The 19699-nt window shown below is 44.7% G+C and overlaps 2 protein-coding genes across 6 annotated transcripts in view; one reads left to right on the forward strand and one right to left on the reverse strand.

Moving 5' to 3' along the window:
* Positions 1–8415, forward strand: part of HDGFL3 (HDGF like 3) — a 72429-nt gene extending 64014 nt beyond the window's left edge. The window contains exon 6 of the mRNA XM_043554636.1: positions 7333–8415. Coding sequence (XP_043410571.1) covers positions 7333–7338 — 6 coding nt within the window. The 3' untranslated portion in view covers positions 7339–8415. The remainder of the gene's footprint in view (positions 1–7332) is intronic.
* Positions 1–19699, reverse strand: part of TM6SF1 (transmembrane 6 superfamily member 1) — a 57110-nt gene that overhangs the window by 18148 nt on the left and 19263 nt on the right. For 3 of the 5 annotated variants that reach the window (XM_043554631.1, XM_043554634.1, XM_043554635.1), the window contains 3 exons: positions 18257–18349; positions 17486–17605; positions 9940–10153 (listed from right to left, as the gene is read on the reverse strand). In XM_043554631.1, the coding sequence (XP_043410566.1) occupies positions 9962–10153; positions 17486–17605; positions 18257–18349 (405 nt within the window). In that variant the 3' untranslated portion in view covers positions 9940–9961. Of the gene's footprint in view, positions 1–9939; positions 10154–17485; positions 17606–18256; positions 18350–19699 lie in introns of those variants that run through there. The other 2 variants (XM_043554632.1, XM_043554633.1) reach the window with 2 other exon arrangements.

The following is a 19699-nucleotide window of genomic DNA, read 5'->3' on the forward strand; positions in this document are numbered from 1 at the left end:
ATTTTTGAAAATTTTTTTCCCTTTGAGACAGATGCTTTTATTATCACTATTTTACATATGTGGAAATCAGGCACAGAGAAGTTAAGCAGTTTCCCCATCATGCCGCTGATAGATGGCAGTGCTGGCATTCAGAGCCAAATAGACTGAGTCAAGAGTCCGTGCTCTTAATCCCTGCGCCACACTGCCAATCATTTGAGATTTTTAAGAAAAATGGTGACATTTACGTACTACCATGCTTCCAAGAGTCCTTCACGTGGTCATGTATAGAAAGGCTTATTCATCTTTCACGGCAGCATAATACTCAGTTTTGTGACTTTCATGTGTTGCTGGGCTCAGCCTCCTGCTTGCCTCCTGGTGCACATAGGCAAGAGGTCCCTGAGGGTATATAAACCCAAACTGGACACGGCAGCTCGTGAGTTCGGGTCTTTAACTCTACAAGATAATGCCAAGTTACGTTCTTAAGTGTTTGGACCAGTTTACGCACCCACCTTCAATGCACAAGTTCCCTGTGATGAACGTGTCACTGTCAAACTTGAAAGTTTTGCTCGTACAGTGAGTATAAATGATAGTCTCCACGCAGTTCTTTGACTAGTAGTGAGGTTGAGTTTCTTTTCAGATTTACCTACCACCCATGTTTCTTCTGCCGTGCGGTGCTGGATTTTGCATTTTTGCCCATTTTCCTGTGGGATTTTTTGCGTTACTGATCGGTAGGACTCGCTCCTTCACATATTCTGGACTCTAACGAATGGGGTTGGTCATGTGCATTGTAGGTGCCTTCTCCACATCTGTGGCTTGTCTGATTTCTTATATACCTTTAGGTGAACAGACTTTCTCTGTTGTACTCAAATGTCTCAAACTTCTCTTTTTGTGGTTAGCATTTTTCTCTTGTTTACGAAGCCTGTCCCTTTCCCAAGATCAGAAGGGTATGCTCCTGTATTTCCTTTTTTAAATCATAAAGTTTTATTTTTAACATGCTACTGTTCAGTCCATCTGGAATTGATTTGGGCACAGTACGAGGTAGGGTCCCGTTGCCTTTTTCCCACAGCGTCACCATTTGAACCATACCATGTGTGAAGCTGTCCCTCCTTCCCTCTCTGGTCTCAGTGTCCTCTGTCATATAGGCATGGCTCTCTGTCTGGGTTCTCTGTTCAGTTCCTTTGGTCAGTACCATGCTTTTCATAGTGATAGCAGCTTTATAATGAGTGCTGATGTCTCGTGGGGCCAGCAGACTAATCTTAAACTTCTTCTCAAGTATGTAATAGTCACAGTCCAAGATAGAAAAGCAAAAAGGGTCTTTTTTCTCGATGGGAGAATTTGCAGCACGCGTTCTGGTAAGAATGAGTCAAATGAGGAATGATCGCACGATGATCACGTAGGAAAGAGCTGCGCAAGCGGTGCTCCTCGGAAGACAAGGCACAGGACCTAGTGCACATGCGGGGGGGCTGCCCTGCTTCCCCCACTGCAGGGGGGAGGCAGGTAAGCGGGCACTAGGGGTGAGAGCTTGGAAGAGTCCTCACCTGACCGCGTCCGTTTTCTCAGGAAGCAAGGTCAGCATCTGAGAGAGGTTAACGGGAAGAAGTGTTGGAATTTCGAGAGGCAGGAAATGGGACCGAGTAGGCACTTGGAAGAGGTGGAGTCCAGCTACAAAGAGAGCTGGAGACACCAGTGGTTGCCGCTGACAGGCAGCTGGTGCTGGTGTTTGCACGGACAGTTCATCCTGTGAGCACCGTTCACAACACAGTCCCCTTGACTCCTGCCTGTAAGAGGCCAAAGAAGCCCCAAGTTCTTCTGACAACCTAAAATGCTTCCATAATTTTGCCCCCCAGAACGGTGACTTCAAACCATATTTGCAGATACAGTGTCCCCCCCTTATCCTCAGGAGACATATTCCAAGACCCCCCATGGATGCCTGAAACTGTGGATGACACGAACCCGGCGTATGCTGTTTTTTCCTACACGCACGCACCTAAGATACAGCTTAACGTATCAGTTAGGCATAGTGAGAGGTTAATAACGGTAACTCAGAATAAAATAGAACAGTTGTAACAATATACTGTAATAAAAGTTAAGTGAACGTGATCCCCCTCAAAATATCTTCCTGGGCGGCACTCCTTCCTGCTCGATGAAGGATGAGATAAAGTGAAGGCTACTGCTTCCTGACCACACTTGACCAAAGAAGGCAAAACCGCCCATCAGGGGCCGGGGGGGGGGGGGTGTGGGGGGGGACTGCTGCACTCCCAGTGGTTGAGAACCGCCTGCCTGAGAAATAGCCATGGGGGTGAGTGAGGTAGGGCAGAGAACGAGCTCTCTGGAGGGGAGAGCCGAGGAACTGAGGGGTCAGAGTTTTGGAAAGACCGTCTACATGGAGAGACATCCCCAGTGATTATAATATCGAATGATGGTGAGGCAGAGCTGAAATCTGTAGGGAGTGAGCCCAGGGGTCCAGAGGTGACTGCAGGCAGGAGAGGGGGTGGTTCACAGCATGGACGTTCAAGGTGAGGAGGGTTGGGTGAACACCGCCTCCACCGCCGGGCCAGCAGTGCAAGAGCTGTGGCTGAGAAAAGAGGTCACAGGAGAAGCAGCAGCACGATCCCTAGGGAGAACCTTTCTTGTGAACAAGTTGGGGGGCAGAATACTGAGAAACGCTTGTGGGGAATACGGAGATTTGCTGGTGGCTGTGATGTCCAAGGGGCCTAGTGGAAGAGACTGCGGAACCTGGGTGGGAGCAGGAGAGTGTAAGGGACGAAGTCATAGGGGCGCCTGGGTGGCTCAGTCGGTGAAGCGTCCAACTTCGGCTCAGGTCACGATCTCACGGTTCATGGGTTCGAGCCCCGCGTGTGTCCTTCAGATCCTGTGTCCCGCTTTCTCTGCCCCTCCCTCACTCATGCTCTCACTCTCTCTGTCTCTCAAAAGTAAATAAAAACATTATAAAAAGAGAGAGAGAGAGAGATGAGGTCATAGACTAACACGTACTAACCTGACCGGATGAGAGTCTAGGAAGTGACATGCTCAGGAGCCCATCTGTGGTCACTGAGATAAGCCTAAGGACAGAAGGATAAAAGGCTTGATAGTCTCGAGGCGTGGGGGTGTTGAGGTCACACGTATTGGTAAGGGTTCTTACTAGGAACCCGCAGAGTTCTGGGGCCCCCCCTTCAGGCTCCGTCCTCACTGCTGCCAGGGGAAGCACAAGGCAGAAAAGGGCTCACGTGGAGCGTCCCTTGTCGATTCGTGGGGCACGATGTAGAGGTTACTAATCTTCACAACCCGGGTACCGTGCACTTTGATTGGCTCGGGGCCGCTGTATTGTTTATCTCCGCGTAACAAATTACCTCAAAACTTAGGGCTTCAAGTAGCATTTATTGTCTGGCATTTTCCCCTGGATGAGGACTCCAGGCAGGCACAATTTGTTGAGTCCCTTGTCTCAGGGTCTCTCCAAGGCTGCGATTAAGGTATTAGCAGCCGCTCAAATCCTTTTGAGGCTCAGTTGGGGGTTGGTCCCCTTCCAAGTTCACTCAAGTAGTTGTTGGCAGGACTTAGGTCCTCACTAACTTTGGCCAGAGGCCCTCTAGGTTCCCTGACACATTAGCCTCTCTATAGGGCAGCTCCTACGTGACAGGTAACTTCATCAGAGAGAGAGAGAGAGAGAGAGAGAGAGAGAGCGAGCGAGCTTGCAAGACAGAAGCAGGGGAGGGGGTCACACAAGGGTATAAGGACCAGGAAGCAGAACTCACTGCAGTGCCAGAAAGTTGCCCATCCCCAAACTAACCACAGATAACAAAGAGATTGAAACTGGCTTGGACCAGTCAGGCTCTACCCCCCTCTCCCCCCCCCCCCCCCCCCCCCGCTGGAGCTAGAGTCAGGTCCTCGAATCACAAGGCCACACAGAGCAGCAGGGAAGGGCAGAGGATAGAGTAAATATTGGGAGGACACCTGCCACGGTCACCATAACCACCATGTCCATGCTTTTCTTCTTCGGGCTCTGGACCCGCTTTCTTTAGCAGAGGGCCAGCAGAGGGCCAGCTACTCTTGCCCTCGAGATCGAGTCCAGACTCCTTTACTGCAGCACGCAGTGGCCTTCGCACTCTGGCCCCAGTTTATCTTTCCGGCTTCGTCTCTCACCATTTACTCTCATTTCTTCAAAGCCAGGGGTTCGCCAAACTTTTTGGTCTCAGGACCCCCTTAATACTCTTGTAAGCAATTGAGGGCCCCAAGACTTTTTGTTACAACCATGGATATTTATTGAATCAGGAATAAAAACAAATTTTAAAATGTTAATTTAAAAAATTTATTCATGATAAAAATATTCATTATTTAACATAAATAACACATTTTTATGAAAAAGAACATGTTTCAGAAAGTGTTTTGTTTCGAGAAAAATGACATCGTTTTACATTTTCTGTTTTAGTTTCTATTTCATTTTTAGTAATCTCTATACCCGTGGGGCTCGAACTCATGGCCCTGAGATCAACAGCTGCACACTCTGCCGAGTGTGCCCCCACGTTGCTTTACATTTTTAAAAATTTCTCCGTTTGGCTTAATAGAAAGGCTCTTACATCTGTCTCTGTACTCAGTCTCTTGCGATATGTTGTTTCAGTTGAGGTATGCGAAGCAGCTGTGGCCTCACACAGACATGTAGTTGAAAGTGGAGATACGAGCGAGTATCTTAATAGCTTCTCCAGATCATTGCGAATATTTTTTGGTATTAGACCAGCTCTGTAAGTGGTAGTTTCTTAAAGGTTAGTTGCAGTGTGGAATCTGAACTTTTCTGTATTCCGTTAGTTTAAAATCCATGGGACAGTCTGGCACTTTGAATGACTGTTACCCATTTGGAAAATGCTGGTTTCCTGCATTATTTGGGTCTTCCAAATATTTCATCATGAAGTATTTTTAATCACATTTTTTAATATTTATTAATTTTCAGAGAGAGAGTGAGCGTGCGCACGAACTGGGGAGGGGCAGAGAGGGAGGGAGAGAGAGATTCCCAAGCGGTCTCCACACTGTCATCTCAGAGCCCTACTCAGGGCTCGAACTCAGAGCCCATGAGATCATGACCTGAGCCGAAATCAAGAGTCAGATGCTCAACTGACTAAGCTACCCAGGCGCCCACAATCACGTTTTTAAATATCGAATATATCTTGTCAGAAAAACCTTCACTGGGAAATTTTGATCATGGAGGGTGTAAGTTTTCCAGAATTCTAAGTTTCCCTTGAAAGCTTGAATGTTATTGTTGGCAACAAATACTGCCATTTGTCTTCCTTGATGCAATAGGCTCATTTCATTTATTTCTGACAGAGTGTCTGAATAACCATAGTTTATCTGCCATCATTTTTTCAAGTGAAAGTGGTGCTCCAGGGAAAGATCCTATGACTTATACTGTCTCCTAACTTCTGCTGTGTTTGGGCTGTCCTTCAGCTTGGCCTCCACCCTGCAGCCTCTTAATGTGCCTCCAATTCAGATGCCTCAAGAGACCATCTGATTGGAGTAGTCAGCCATTGTCTGCTGAGGGTGGCTTGGCACAGAGCACGGCAGCCAGCACATAAGGAACCACTTCCAGCTGCTTCCCCAGAGGAGACTTCCTGTCTCTAGTCAACACCCCGAGCTCCATGCCCAGAACGTATAGCATTATGATTAGCAAGATTTTTTTTTTTTTTTGAGAGAGAGTGAGCGTGCACAAGTGGGGAGGGGTGGGTAATGGGGAGAGGGAGAGAGAGAATCTTAAGCAGGCTCCATGCCCAGCACAGAGCCAGACATGGGGCTTGATCCTAGGACCCTGAGATCATGAACTGAGCTGGTATCAAGAAATGGACACTTAAGCCCATTGAGCCCACCACCCAGGCGCTCTAGCAAGATACTTTTTTGATGCACAGATGCAAATAGAGTGATTATGGTATGAGAAATTTTTAAACATGGATTCGTAATTTGCTTTTAAGCACTTATTGACAGCACCGTGTTTAAAGACCAAAAAATTCCCCAGGTCCTTAAAGTTGTGGTTATATTCCGGTACCACTGCTACTTTGTTTCGGGCATGAATTCTATTCTGATGCTGCTGTGGGACCATCTGTTCCAAAAATGTTTTTCAGTGTGGATTGAGTAGTTGTTACTATGAATTTTCTACCAATGTAAACATAGATTTTATTGCTTTTCACATTGACATTAATAAAAAGACACTGTTAAATAAATGTCTTCGGTTAACAATTTTTCATTGCTTAAAATGGGTGTATTCCTCCTTCACAAAGGAGGAAAATCCTCCAAAGGCTATAAGTATAATGTATCTAGCATTCTTGTCAATAAATAATTAGGAGTCACTAGTCCCTGTATTTTGCAAGTTCACAGATTTTAAGTACATTTTTATTATTTTTTTAAAGTTGGCTGTCTCCTTCTGGTAGGATCAGAGCAGGCCAAGAGAAATAGATGTCTGGCATCTTGAGGCTTAGTACCTTTTCCTCTTGACTGATACGTGGTATAACGAACACATAGATTTCGGCTGTATACTTGAGAACATACCCATGAGTGAGCGCACTCCTTGCTCACAAGCAAGTTTGTTCACTCAGTGAAGGAAAAAGAATGGAAGCAAGGTGTTGTAGGAAAAAATATTGGGGCCTGAGTTCCCTCTTTCATTCATCCCTTGAGAGCATTACGAGGGGGTTAATGTATTTGGGTTAATGATGAAGAAAACAAAAATAGCCTCCCTATGAGGAAATGTAACCTGACACAATTTAAAGTAGGACCCAGATTGAAACATCATTCTTTTAGGAAGTGGAAATCTTGTGTCACGCAGACGTGCCATCTAAATTTTAAAAGAAATCTCGACTTCTTTCTCTTCATACGTCTTGATTTTGTTAACACTCGTTATTTCTTCCAGCCACATGTCCCAAGTAATTAAGTTATAATACATGATAATTTGCATACATTCCAAATGCTTTTTAGATTTGAAGCAGCTTACCTTTCTAACACTACAGTCCTCACAAAGATGGGTTATCTCAATTTCTCCATGGACTTTACCCCAGCAATACACATTGTCCTGAGTTGTATAGAGTGCACACTACTCTGGGCCCTGCCAAACAGTAGACAACGTGTGTTGTTTCCTTTTTTTTTTTTTTTTTTTTTTAGCGGGACACTAAACATGCCCCAGCGCTTCCTCCAGGTTATCGAACTGACAGGTAGTAGGAAGCAAAGCCTCACGGGCTATTCTTGCTAAGTATTATTTCCACTGCGGTACAGATTAAAATCTCAGAAAATCCCAGCTATATACTTTATAGGTATGGATCGCTTTTATTGTTAATATCCTAAGTCATCTAAAGGCTTGTTTTCTTTCTTTTTTTTTTTTTACAGACCTAACTACCATAATGAATGCTGCATATTAAGAGAAACCACAAGAAGGTTATACATTTGGTTGTCTAATAATCTTGGATTTGATATGAACCAACACATACTCCTTGTTGTCATTGACAGAACCCCAGTTTGTATGTACATTATTCACACTCCTCTCTGTTGTGTTTGGGGGAAAAAAAAGACATTTTAGCCTTTTTTAAGGTTATTTAATTTCATGTTATTTGGTTGCATGAAGTTGCCCTTAACCACTAAGGATTATCAAGATTTTTGCACAAACTTCTACATGTCTAGGATCCTTTTATCAAGGCGGCTGTGTTCATCATTCTCCTGCCTTGACTCCACTATCACCAGAGGCTCAGTTAAAGATAAATTAGCATTTTCTTAAAACGACCACTCCACATAATGCTTAAGGGATTTCTTCTCTGTGACAGAACCCAGGAACCAGTTCCTAAACACATAACGTTGGCATATTGAAGATAAAATTGAAATTGTCCTTCAGTTTTGAGGCCATGTGTAAAGTTTAACCATATTGTAAAATATCTATTCCGTATTAGAAATAGCTAGTCAACAGCTTATACTTCTCAAAACTCATACTGTTATGTACACAAACTCAGTTTTTATATGTGAAGTTAGTGAGTCCTTTTGTGTTATTCCAAAATAAAGGCAATGATTTATTTTTTCCCAATGCCAATACAATTTGAGCTAATCACTCAAGGTGGATACTTTACATTTTAAAGCTGGAATCAGCAGTAGCCCTATGGGAAACCAGACAAAGCATTGACTTTTAAATGAACCATTGTTTTCTTTTGGAGCTAGAATTAGAATAGTTGATACTCATCCACAAACCATTATTATGTGTACATTATTGTTGCTATTGTGATAATAGAGAATTTTATTTATTTTTATGCCAGCTTATATTGTGAGAGCTCATTTAGTCAATTTGGGTTTTATCAATCCTGTTATGCTTGTCCTTGGACCATCTTTCGCGTATTCGAGGTTTGTAGTTGAAAAGTTTACTGTAAAAAAAAAAAATCAAAAACAAAAAAATGTATTGTTTTTACAGAATAAATTTATTGGAATGTGTACTGGGAGTAAGATTTGAGGTTGTAAACAACTAAGTTAGTGTAATTTGGCTTTATATATGTAATGTGAGGTATTAATGTAATTCGTATATTAAAGCAAAAATTGTTAACAGCAAGTTGACAAGAGAATCAAGTGCAGGTGAGGGTTTTCTTTTTTTTTTTTTTCCTTTTTTTTTTTTCTTTTTTTTGAACATCGGGGTTTTAGGTTTTTTGTAAACATGGGGGAGGGAGAGGAATGGCTACATGATGGCTTGCACGTCTCAGATGCTATTTACCAGCTCAGTGGACCCTAAATGCGCACACTTGACATTATCCATGCGTTGACTTGGACTCTGTTTTCTTTTTGTTTTCTTATTTTGGTGAAGAGCTAAATAAATAACATGAAGAGAAAATGTGAGAAGTTCTAAGAGCCCAGGGCCATTGACGATGGTGGTGGTGATGGGATTACGATTATGGCAGCCAAGGGTATGAAAGCACCAGTCTACCTACCCCTCTAAGGCTCTGAGAAGGCGGCTAGTGTTTCTGGTTTGTTTCTCTCATGTAGCAAATTGTAATTTTTCTCTATACTCATCATTCCAGATATGAAAAGTTCATTAAAAGATACTAGGGATGCCAATCCAGTTCTTTTTCCTTGAAGAGTACTTTTTAACTTTGAATACTTTACTTTAATTGTAAATTAGTGAAATTTAATCGGTTCCTCAAAAGTCCTGTTCATTGCTCACACTAAAGCATAAGGAGAGTGTAGCTGACATTTTGAATTGGAACATGTAACTGACAGATGTTTAGAATAAAAGTCCTAAAGACTACAAAACTGCTTTTGGAAAAAAAATACAAAACGTTTCAAATTCGTTAAGATTTGTTTTCATAAAAGGCCAAAAATAATTTATTAAGAATATACACAGAGATACAGTAGAAATATTTCCAGTCACCAATAAAACAGGTGTTCATTAAGGGTACTGATAAAGTCGCCGATCCCTCCTTAGCCATTTAGACTCACAAAAAATTTTTTATTAAAAGCAGTGTTTATAACAGCAGTGAATAATACACTTTCCTTGGGAAAACATTTGTCAAATAACATTTTAAAATAATGTGATAATTTGCTTTTTATATTGAGGTTGATAATGATGCATATATATCTTATATGCGAAAAGTATTTCTCCTGAATGTATCTGCTGTTCTAAATTCCTTAATATGCACAGGCCATATTCACTTCTGAATAGTTTCATTTTCACGCTCACTATTGTAGGAGCTACATTGTATATGTTTACAGTTATATTTAATATGTGCAGACAGAATATTGAAATAGATGGTCAAGTTACTCACAAATAATTTTGAATAGATTTCTTTAAACTGTTTCTCAACTTCACTTATCCTTCAAGAGAAGAAAATTTACCCACACAATTCCGTAATGTGAGAGCTCACACATACAGTGCGGAGCCCGAATTTACATATTTTTAAGTACTGCTGTATGGGAAGGGAGTAAAATGGGACAGAAGATCAGTACCAGGAATAAAAGTCAGTCATCTAGAGAGGAAGAAATAATACTTTTATTCAACTTTTTCATCTGCCTTTGTTTTTATAAAGAACTCTGGTTTGTAGATACAACGATAGGCCAAGAGCTGAGGAAGAACTCCATATGCTATGTTTAACGCTAGAAAGAGGCTTTTCGCTTCTTCAGGGACTCTGTAGACATAAGCGGTTCTAGCATGAAGAGAAGCACCGATGTGAGAAAACTGAGCCTGTTGCATTTAAAAAAAAGGGGGGAGGTCAGCATGCGCTCTGTGTTCAGTCGGATTCACAACGTGTTCTGGACGATTCATTCAGACCATGTTTCCTGTGCCCTCAAAACCAGTACTTTCAAACAACCCACAGTCTTCAGGATTTCACTGAATTCAGGACCAGTCTTAATGTAACGACTCAAATAAAGTATACCTTCCTTAGCTTGGCTTTAGCATGCCATGCAGTGCCCCTTACCAAACATTAGTGGCTCAATTTAAAAGAAAAACTGAACAAAATCTCCGTTTTGTTTTTTGGTTTTTTTCCCCCTGATTTGCATTCTGGAGATCCTAAACACTCAGGCGCTCGGTTGTGGCTTACTAAGTGTGTTCGGCAAAAATGAAGGAAGTACAGAGCTTAGAAAGCAAAAATATTTTTATATAGCCGTTTAAAGAGAAGCAATGGGGACCTCAGCTTCATTAATCAGTCTTTTCACCTATTCCTTGGAACAAGAGCCCAAAGCCCTTCATTACATGTTTTTTGTTTACTTCTTCACGTTTTTGTTGCTTATGCAACTTTAAAAACTACTAAGGGTTGTTTCGTCGGTAAGGTTGTTACCAACGCGGGTGAGGGTAGGATTATGGTTGCTCTTCATAAAACGGCATGTGTACATGCAGGCGACCTCTTCAAAGCAAGTTCTCCTTTATTTAGTACAGCTTGTCACCATCACCTGAGACCAGTTTCCCATTTGTACTTAAGTACCTGTTCATAACATACATTCGGAATGTATCTTGTTTGATACTTTTCATAAGCACAGGGAAAAACTGTATTAGAAAAGGCTTCTGTGTGAGGATTTCCTCAGCATTCTCATGTCCTTACAGAACACAACCCTGCAGTGTGTGTTTTCATATCTTACTGAAATCCACGCTGTACGTGAATAAAGGACTGGAAATCTAAATATAAGAAGTGATGAATTATTAGTTCATCAGGATCAAAGTGGAAAGAAGTCACAGAATCCGAGAATGAAAAACTAAATAATTCGCTTTAAATACATACAAGCTATCTTACATTTCCTTCCGTATGAAACCAGTTTATTCTGCAAAGTGGTTAACGGACAAAATTCGGCTTTTCCATGACAAATAAAGGATGAGCTTTCACAAGTGGCACTTGTATGGATTTGTGTCCATCGCAGGTATTTTAACAGATTGCTGCTACGTCCTGGGACCTCTGGTGCAGTCTCGCTACTCTCTGGAGATAAGCGGTCAGTGGGATGTGTTGCGAGGACCACAGAAATAGCCTGGGTACGCCCTCCGCCTCGTGCTCCACGAGGCTCGGCAAGGGCTCTGCCCTCAAGCACGCGTCCCCCAGAGCAGGTGCCGAGCAGAGCCCAGCAGATGGGAAGCGTCCCATCTCTGGGCTCTGAAGACAAGACCTGGAGAGTCCGGGGCCTTCGAGAGGCTGCCCGGGGGGCTGCTCTTGTACAGTCCTGGGAACACGGAGCAGGAGCGTGGCCCCTGTCGTTAACCCTACTTTTCCCTAGAGCCTCTTCTGAACAGCAGTGATTTTCTGAATTAATATAACCAAACTTCTGGACTACTAGGGGCCAGGTTTGAACCTTGATTTTCAAAAATGTGGGTTTGGTGTCTCTATTGACACATGTACTACGTCACAAAAGTCACCACGTTCGGGGAAATGCCGACCGTTCTTTGAGAGACTGATACGAGCAGTCGTGCCTATTTGCACAGGGGAACCTGCACCAAGTCAGTGATTCCGTAGGCTCTCTTCCTGCACTGACCAGTGCAGTTAATACCTCATTTTCAAAATCAGCAAAAATCATTGGCAGCATTCCAAAATGGTCATGTCCTTAGAGTAGACTGTAAGCCCACCGGGCAGGTACTGTGTCTAATGTTTTGTGTGGCGCCTCTCGCATTGTTAGAGCTCAATAAACGTTAATCAATAATGGTCTTGTGACTGTCAAAATACAAACAGTTTCCGCAAAGCATTTCTCTATTTTTATACCTATTGCCGTAGGCCTCCTTTCTCCAGAATCCTCTAACGAGGGCCCGAGCCCAGAGCCCAGTGTCGTGCAGTTTCTAATGGGTGTGTTGCTGGTGGCCACGCCTTCCCGCTGAGTGAGCACCCAGCCACAGCTTCCTCCCCACGCACGCGGTGTCCAGTGCCCGGCTTCTGAAGTTTCAGAGAAACCTCAGCCTCCCCTGAGGACAGTTTCCTTCCTAAGCACGGGGCTGCTAAGGGCCTGCACGGTGTCTCGTGGGTCCTGCTCCCGCCGGCACACAAGGCCTCCTGACGGCAGGGCTCGGAGCTCAGCCGGGCACCTGAGTCGGTGGCTCAGTTGGCCTGGGGCTGCTGAACCGACTGTCACCCAGGGTGACAGGTGCAACCTGTAGAGCCCAGAAATGTCTGCAGAATTCAGTGATGTGAGGTGGAGTCTCTCCTCATCTTTCTTATCATTCTAAATCTGTTTTCACCTCAAATGAATTTAAAAGATCTGCTTTGAGTTTTTTTTTTTTTTAAAGAAATGGATGATTGGGATGGAAAATGAGGCAATAAAGGCAAAGAACGGTTACATTTTAATAGCTCTCTTTTCTTATATTTATAGAGACAGCCTGGAAAGGATGACGAAAAAATCACAATCTCGGTTCCAGAAGGAAGAGCTGAAAGTATTATGTGTCCACATGGGTATCACAGGCCAAAACTAGTGTGAACATTGGGGCAACAGCCAGGCTGTTTGGCCGATACGGCAGAAGTAGCTAATCCAGAACTGTGTTATTTTTTAGGGTTTTCTGAGCAGCACAGTCCAGTGGTTAAGAATTCTGAATCTGGAACCATACAGAGTGCCCAGTCCCAGCTGTACCACAAGCCAGCAGTATGACCCCGGGTTAGGTATGTAACCTCTGGCTTCCTCATCTGTAAAAGCAGGATAATAGGGGCACATTGCTGTGCCGGTGCAGCGAGCTGATCTTTGTGAAGTGCTTAGGAGAGTGGCAGGTGAATTCCCTGCCCATCACCTGGGATTCTGCTTGGCTGAGAACTCAGGTGGGCTCTTCGTTTTCAGATCCCCTTGCTGACCTCCTGACAATTTTAAGTCTGTCTCCACCGAAGGATAATCATGTGAAGACTTTAAACCCCAAGTCTAACCTCGATACTAATTAAAGGTGTATCGTGATGGATTACACTGGAAGCAAATTATTAAATAGGACTTGGATTAGTATCCCAGCTATCCACATGCTTCCTAAATCTTTTAGATATTTCCTAAAGGTTTCCATAAAGGCGGTGGGGGGGGGGAGACAAAATTCGCCTCCAGCAGAGTCAACTCTACAACCATATTATCCACAGATAAGCTTCCAGACCCTCGTGTGAGGAGGTCCGTGGCACCCGCACGGCCAGGGAATCTGTGCAACCAGCGGGAAGGGCCTGGCTGACTGAAGCAGGGCTGTTGTGTTTCCATGGGTGTTGCTGGGTGCGTGGCAGGCTCCCTGCCAGGCCTGCCGTGAGTCTATCCCAGGGCTTCCTCCCAGCATCCTTGATGCTTAGGTAATAACGTCCACACATTACCGTTTAGATATTAACATTCACACGTGGCCACAGATTAATGAATGAATCTTCTGAGCAGCACAAGGCATTTCTAGACTCCTATTGCAAATCTTCTACCAACAAGAGGAGGAGCACCAAAAATCTGCAGCTTATTCTGTGCCAGGCACCGTTCTGAGCCTCTTACATGTGTTATTACCTCACGTGATCCTCAGCAGCTCTATGACAAAGGTCCTGTATGATCCTAACTTTACAGAAGAGGAAACCGAGGTAGCCAAGGTCACGAGCCCATCAGTGACAGTCTGAGCAATGAGCCAGTCTGTCTCCAGAGCTCATGCTCTTAACCATCTTGACTATATTGGCTCTGTTTTCTTTTAATTTCCAGTGATATTTTAGCAGAGAACAATTGTTCAGTTGCTAGAAAGTACTAATATATAAGTGGGTCTGAGCAGCCTATTTCAAACTAGATTTGCAACTTTAATCCTACATAAGAATTTTATATGAAGAGACACTTGGGTTCTGAATAAGTCCCCACTGGAACTCTTTGGTGTAAAAAATGTGTCGTGGTTTGATTTGATTTTGTTTTCTTTTACTTTCTGATGGATATTTCAATTTCTGAAGGCAGGAGATTTGGCAGATTCCTCCATGATCTGAAGGCAGGGGCTCAATAACTAACATGTTTTTCACTGACTTGTACTGACCTAGGAATTTTTCAAAGATTTGTTTTCCTTATTAAATCACATAGACTCCTGGGAGTTCACTAGGCCTTTCAAGAAATGCAGGTTTTGATCAAGTTAGGGGGTTGGGAATGCACAAAACCCCTAAATGAGGAATGGTCATTTTAGCAAGCTAGGGATGTTAGTCGGGGTTATGGAGGGTGTTTTCCGTGAATTCCCTCCCAAGGCGAGAATTCATTTCATGAGCAAGTATTGGCTAGGTAGGAAACATCACGTAACAAATTCAGCGTTCTCATCGCGTGCACTGTTGTGTTAGGATTTGTAACTTTTCCTTAGGCTGAGCTCTCTGAATATGTAAATACTAAAGCCAAGCCAAGAGTCATGGAAATGTCAGACACAACAGTTCTCGGATGACAGCATTCTACTGGGTTGGGAGAAACATCCTTCTGACATTGACAGGATCTAGTCTGTAGCCTCCAGCTGCCTTGTCCAAGTGGGCAGTGACGGATGAGCCCAAGGGCTCCTGCGAGGCCTGGGGGTCTGGCTGAAGCTGCTGACTGCGGCCCGGGGCTCTGCCATCCACACTGCCCTTCCCAGAACCACCTGGCTGGAGTCGCGGGTGCCTGTCTGCAAGCTTAGCCCTCCCCAGCAGGTACAACCCAGGGTTAGCCCTAGTGCCCCAGGTTCAAGCACCCACTTGCCCCCAAGGTATGACCTTCCCAAGCCTCTTGACTGCTGACTGCCCACGTGACTGGGCCTTGACCTACTTTTCCTGCCTCTTCCTCCACTTGTCTCCCGAGACTTGACTGGGTCCTACACCTGGCCTCCCTCTTGTCAGCCTCCTAGATGATGACACCCTGTGTTCCTGCGGTGGGGGGCAGACCAAGCAAGGCACAGGACACACAGAAGAAATCCGATTGTGTCCAACCCTGAGCAAGCTGATGATCCTCGAAGAGAGGGGGCCGGTAAGAGTGAGCTGAGAGGGAGCCCTCTCTGGGAGAGCTCAGGAGAACGCAGCCAAGAAAATCCAGGCCAGGGCTCACTCTGCCCTCTGGCCTGCTGCACCCCTGCCCAGCCTGACAGCCCACAGAGCCCGCTCACGTGTGACTGCCTCCCACCCCCCCCCACCCCCCCTGAGGCTCTCCGGTGCCTCCGTGCCCATAGGAAGTCTTGCCTTGTGCTCACTGCTTGAGCCATGCCACTACCATGGCTCGCTGCTTGCAGGAGAAGAGAGAGAACAGTAGAGAAGAAGATGGGCTTTGGGGTCAGACAGGATTCCGTGCCCCTATTCCCCTATTCTGCCTGCCGTTTAGTAACTGTGACCCAGGCGAGTAACAAGCTGTCCTCAGCCTCAGCTCTCTTAGCTTTTAAGAAACCTGCAGGGAGGAGGCTGTGTGTTCACTGCACTGTTCCAGGGCACGGGCACACGGGAGTGCTGTGGGTTCACTGCACGGTTCCAGGGCACGGGCACACAGGAAGACCACCTCTGTCTGCTTCCGTTGCAGCCGAGGTGGTGCCAGACCTGGCTGTGGAAACTCTCCCACATGATCATCTTTGCACAAGCAAGAAATAAAACTTTAGTGTGTTAAGCCACTGAGTATTTGCTACCCCGGCAGAGCGCACAGCCTGTCCCTACCCAAGTAGGTAAGTAGAGCACAGCCTGCTTTGCCTCACCCAAGTTAGAGGAGAGCTCAGACCAGTGCAGGGCAGTGGGCTGGAACTCACTGGGGTTTGAGGGTTACTCTGGAGACAGGACTAATGACCTAGTGATGGGCTAGATGGTAGGGGTGAGGGAATGGGAAGGAGCTGCTGAAAGCGGGGGAGGATCTGTTTGCAGGCCGCGGTGGGGAGAGAGAGGGTGTAGGAGGGTCAGGAGTCCTGTTTCATTTAGACACTAACTCCGAGATAGCCGCGTGAAAACACGGAGTTTGGGATTAGGTATAGGAGTCTGGGGACAGCTGGAGCTAAAGACAGAAAATTGGAAGTCAGCTTATAGTTAGTATTGAAAGATATGGAAATAAAGACCTCTTCAGAGGTCTGCTAAGAGGGTAAATCTTGGTTCTCTTCCCCTTCAGTCCTCCAAGGAAAGAACAGGAACCCTTGCTCTGGATGCTGCATCAGCTTTTTTGATACTAGTATTCTAATTCTGTAATTAAGAATTACCTCAGGGGTGTCTGGGTGGCTCAGTCAGTTAAGTGTCCAACTTCAGCTCAGGTCATGATCTCGCAGTTGATTCGTGGGTTTTAAGAAAATTTTTTTAAAGACCTCAGACTGGAAGGATTTAGCCCAAAGGATTAACCCATAAATACTGTAGCTGTTTTTCCACCCTGTAAATTCTAAAGTGTTCTTTTGCCATCCCAGTTACTATAACCAGGAGCATAATTAACCATACATGCTGACAGTTTCCAGATGAACCTCATTCTTAGGCCGGCTTGAAAAGAGCAAGATGCAGAGAATGATTTTTAAAAGATGAATTCATTTGTTATTGTTTTTATTTATAGTAAGAGGGGGGGAAAAGATAAAATCATTTAATAATTTTCTTCCTTGTTCCTAAGATCAGTTTGTTTTGCTAGTTATCTTGTAAAAATGTGCTTTGTATAATAATACAATTTCCTAGATAAATTTATTCCAGTTCAATGAAATAAGCATTCACTCTAGGGCAGGGACTTGGCTAAGTCGCAAGAGGAAAGAATGGAACTTTCTCCAAACCCATTTCCCTGGTTCGGGATACCGTCATGTAACAGAATTCTGAAATCTTAACTTTAGATAGGCGTCTTAAAGATAACAGCTCTCAAGTATTTTTGTTCAGAGCCTGGGGAAGGGTCCTGGAAGGCTGTGGTGGCACCTGCTGGGTATGTGACCTTGGACAAATCACGTAACCTCACTGGGCCTCAGTTTCCTCATCTGTATAACTGGATGGCACAGCAACCATCACATATCTAGTTACTGTGAGATTTAAATAAAATGCACGTGCAGAAACGTCTTCCAAAGAACTGTAAAACGAAAGGGGATGTGTCTAGTAACTATCTCCTACTCCTTAAACACCAAGCAGAGATGTTTTGCAGATACTCAACAATGACCGCCAAATCCCCAGCGAGCTTTCTTAATAGAGCGTATTTTGGGTACCTGGGCTAGACCTCCAGCATGTATCAGTGTCACGTCAGGCATCCAGGAGCATCCAGGAACCACTAAGCCGTAAAGCGCAATCACAAAGTAAGGGACAGAATAGAACAGGTATGCCAGCATCTGTATTGAACAGAGAAAGAACACCGTCAGCAAAGTAACAGCTAACCGCACACGACGAAAAGCACAAGAGATTGAACATTTCTAATTCCCATCTCCTACGTGGATCCACATGCTCCCATTCTTTTTTTTTTTTTCTTTTTAATGTTTGTTCATTTTTGAGAGGAAGAGAGAGAGCGGAGGAGGGGCAGAGAGAGGAGACACAGAATCCGAAGCAGGCTTCAGGCTCTGAGCTGTCAGCACAGAGCCCGATGAGGGGCTTGAACCCATGAACTGGGAGATCATGACCTGAACCCAAGTCGGATATTTAACCAACTGAGCCACTCAGGTGCCCCCACATGTCCCCATTCTTCAAGAAAGAAAATTAACATTAGAAAAATCTGAGGCTTGGGGCGCCTGGGTGGCTCAGTCGGTTAAAGCATCCAACTTCAGCTCAGGTCATGATTTCACAGTCCGTGAGTTTGAGCCCCACGTCAGGCCCTGTGCTGACAGCTCAGAGCCTGGAGCCTGCTTCAGATTCTGTGTCTCCCTCTCTCTCTGCCCTTCCCCTGCTCGTGCTCTGTCTCTCTCTGTCTCAAAAATAAATAAAAACGTTAAAAATTTTTTTTCTTTTAAAAAGAAAAAGAAAAATCTGAGGCTTCATAACTACTTGACCTGGATTTTAGGATAAGCAGCAGGATCCTTTAGATAGGGCTCTTGAAATTGTGTATAAAATCGGCAGAGCTCAGCCGGGCAATCCAAAGCAATCTGAGAAGAAAAACGAATTAATTATAAAGTCATACTCACATCTGATTCTTATGGTTTGCTGATAAGGCTAAACGTTCCAAGTACAGCCACAAGCTGTTCAACAAAAACTGTGTTGCAGAAGGTCATCAGTAAAAGGGAAAGAAAACAAAGTCTACAGATCTACTCTAAGGACGTGAAGGAGAGTTAGGAGAGGAGCAGGAAATGGCCAATGCTCTGTTCTTGCTACCTTCTGAGGACTCGGCTTAAGGATCTAGACTTCAGCAGCCAAAGCACAGCTCATGCTGGATTACCAGTTTCACTTCCTGGAAATCACTAGCCCACTCTTAAGAAAAGCCCATTCGTGTTCACACCAAATTCATCTTACTGTGCTTTGCAATATTCCAAAAATAGCATCCTCCTCTCTCCAGCAAGTGCCTCAGTATATGGCCTTTAGGGGCAGTAAAGGATAAGGATTTGAAAGCAGAGTCCTGTGTGAAGCCACATCGTGTGTCCACTTTGAAAGGAAACACAGAACAAAGTGTCTCTGGCACATTACGGGGTCCCCTCTGAGTCACTGGCCTCATGCATCACCCCTCCCGTCCGCAGCCATAAATGTCGTCCCACCTAGATCACATCCATGGACACCGACCAGTGGCAGAGTTGGTAAAAATGGACCCCAATTTAAAAGCCCGTCTGCCTAAGCCCCGCCCACCGAGTGTGCAAACACCCACATGCACACAGTTTCCTCCTGTGTGAGAACACAGCTGGGGCTCATTTTGTTGTTCCTGTGTTTCTTTTAACTTTGGGAACGACACAAACTAAAGAGCAGTTTTGGGGGTGCCTGGCTGGCTCAGTCAGTAGAGTTTGCGACTGTTGATCTTGGGGTCGTGAGTTCACGCCCCACCTTGGGCATGGAGATTACTGCAGAAAAAAACCAAAAGTTTAACTGCTCTGTGGTCTGAGTAAAGTCTACGGCCTTGCTTCTTTGCATTTCTTCCCTGGGCCACTCCTCCCGTCAGCCGACGCTACTGCAGGAAATTTCTGCTCTCCTGATAGAGACAGCTCTTAAGACAGCCTCTCGCGCTGATCCCAGCCAGCAGCACAGGACCCCAAGACAGTGAATCAGCTACAGCAGCTCACACTTGGCTCCCCAACTGTTGTGCAACGCCAGCAGCCTTAGGACAGTAACTGCCATTGACGATGCGTATAATTATCTGTATCATTCCGGCCACTTTTATTTCTTTCTGCTAAAAACAAATCACGAAACTGGGGCATCGCCAAGGATCATCTATTGATAAAAAGAGTAACACCAACCGTTTCCTGAACACTTACCACGTATAGGGCCCTCTGTACGCGTTCTGATGTCTATGA

The sequence above is a fragment of the Prionailurus bengalensis genome, chromosome B3 (assembly GCF_016509475.1).
Source record: "Prionailurus bengalensis isolate Pbe53 chromosome B3, Fcat_Pben_1.1_paternal_pri, whole genome shotgun sequence".
NCBI classification, from domain to species: domain Eukaryota; kingdom Metazoa; phylum Chordata; class Mammalia; order Carnivora; family Felidae; genus Prionailurus; species Prionailurus bengalensis.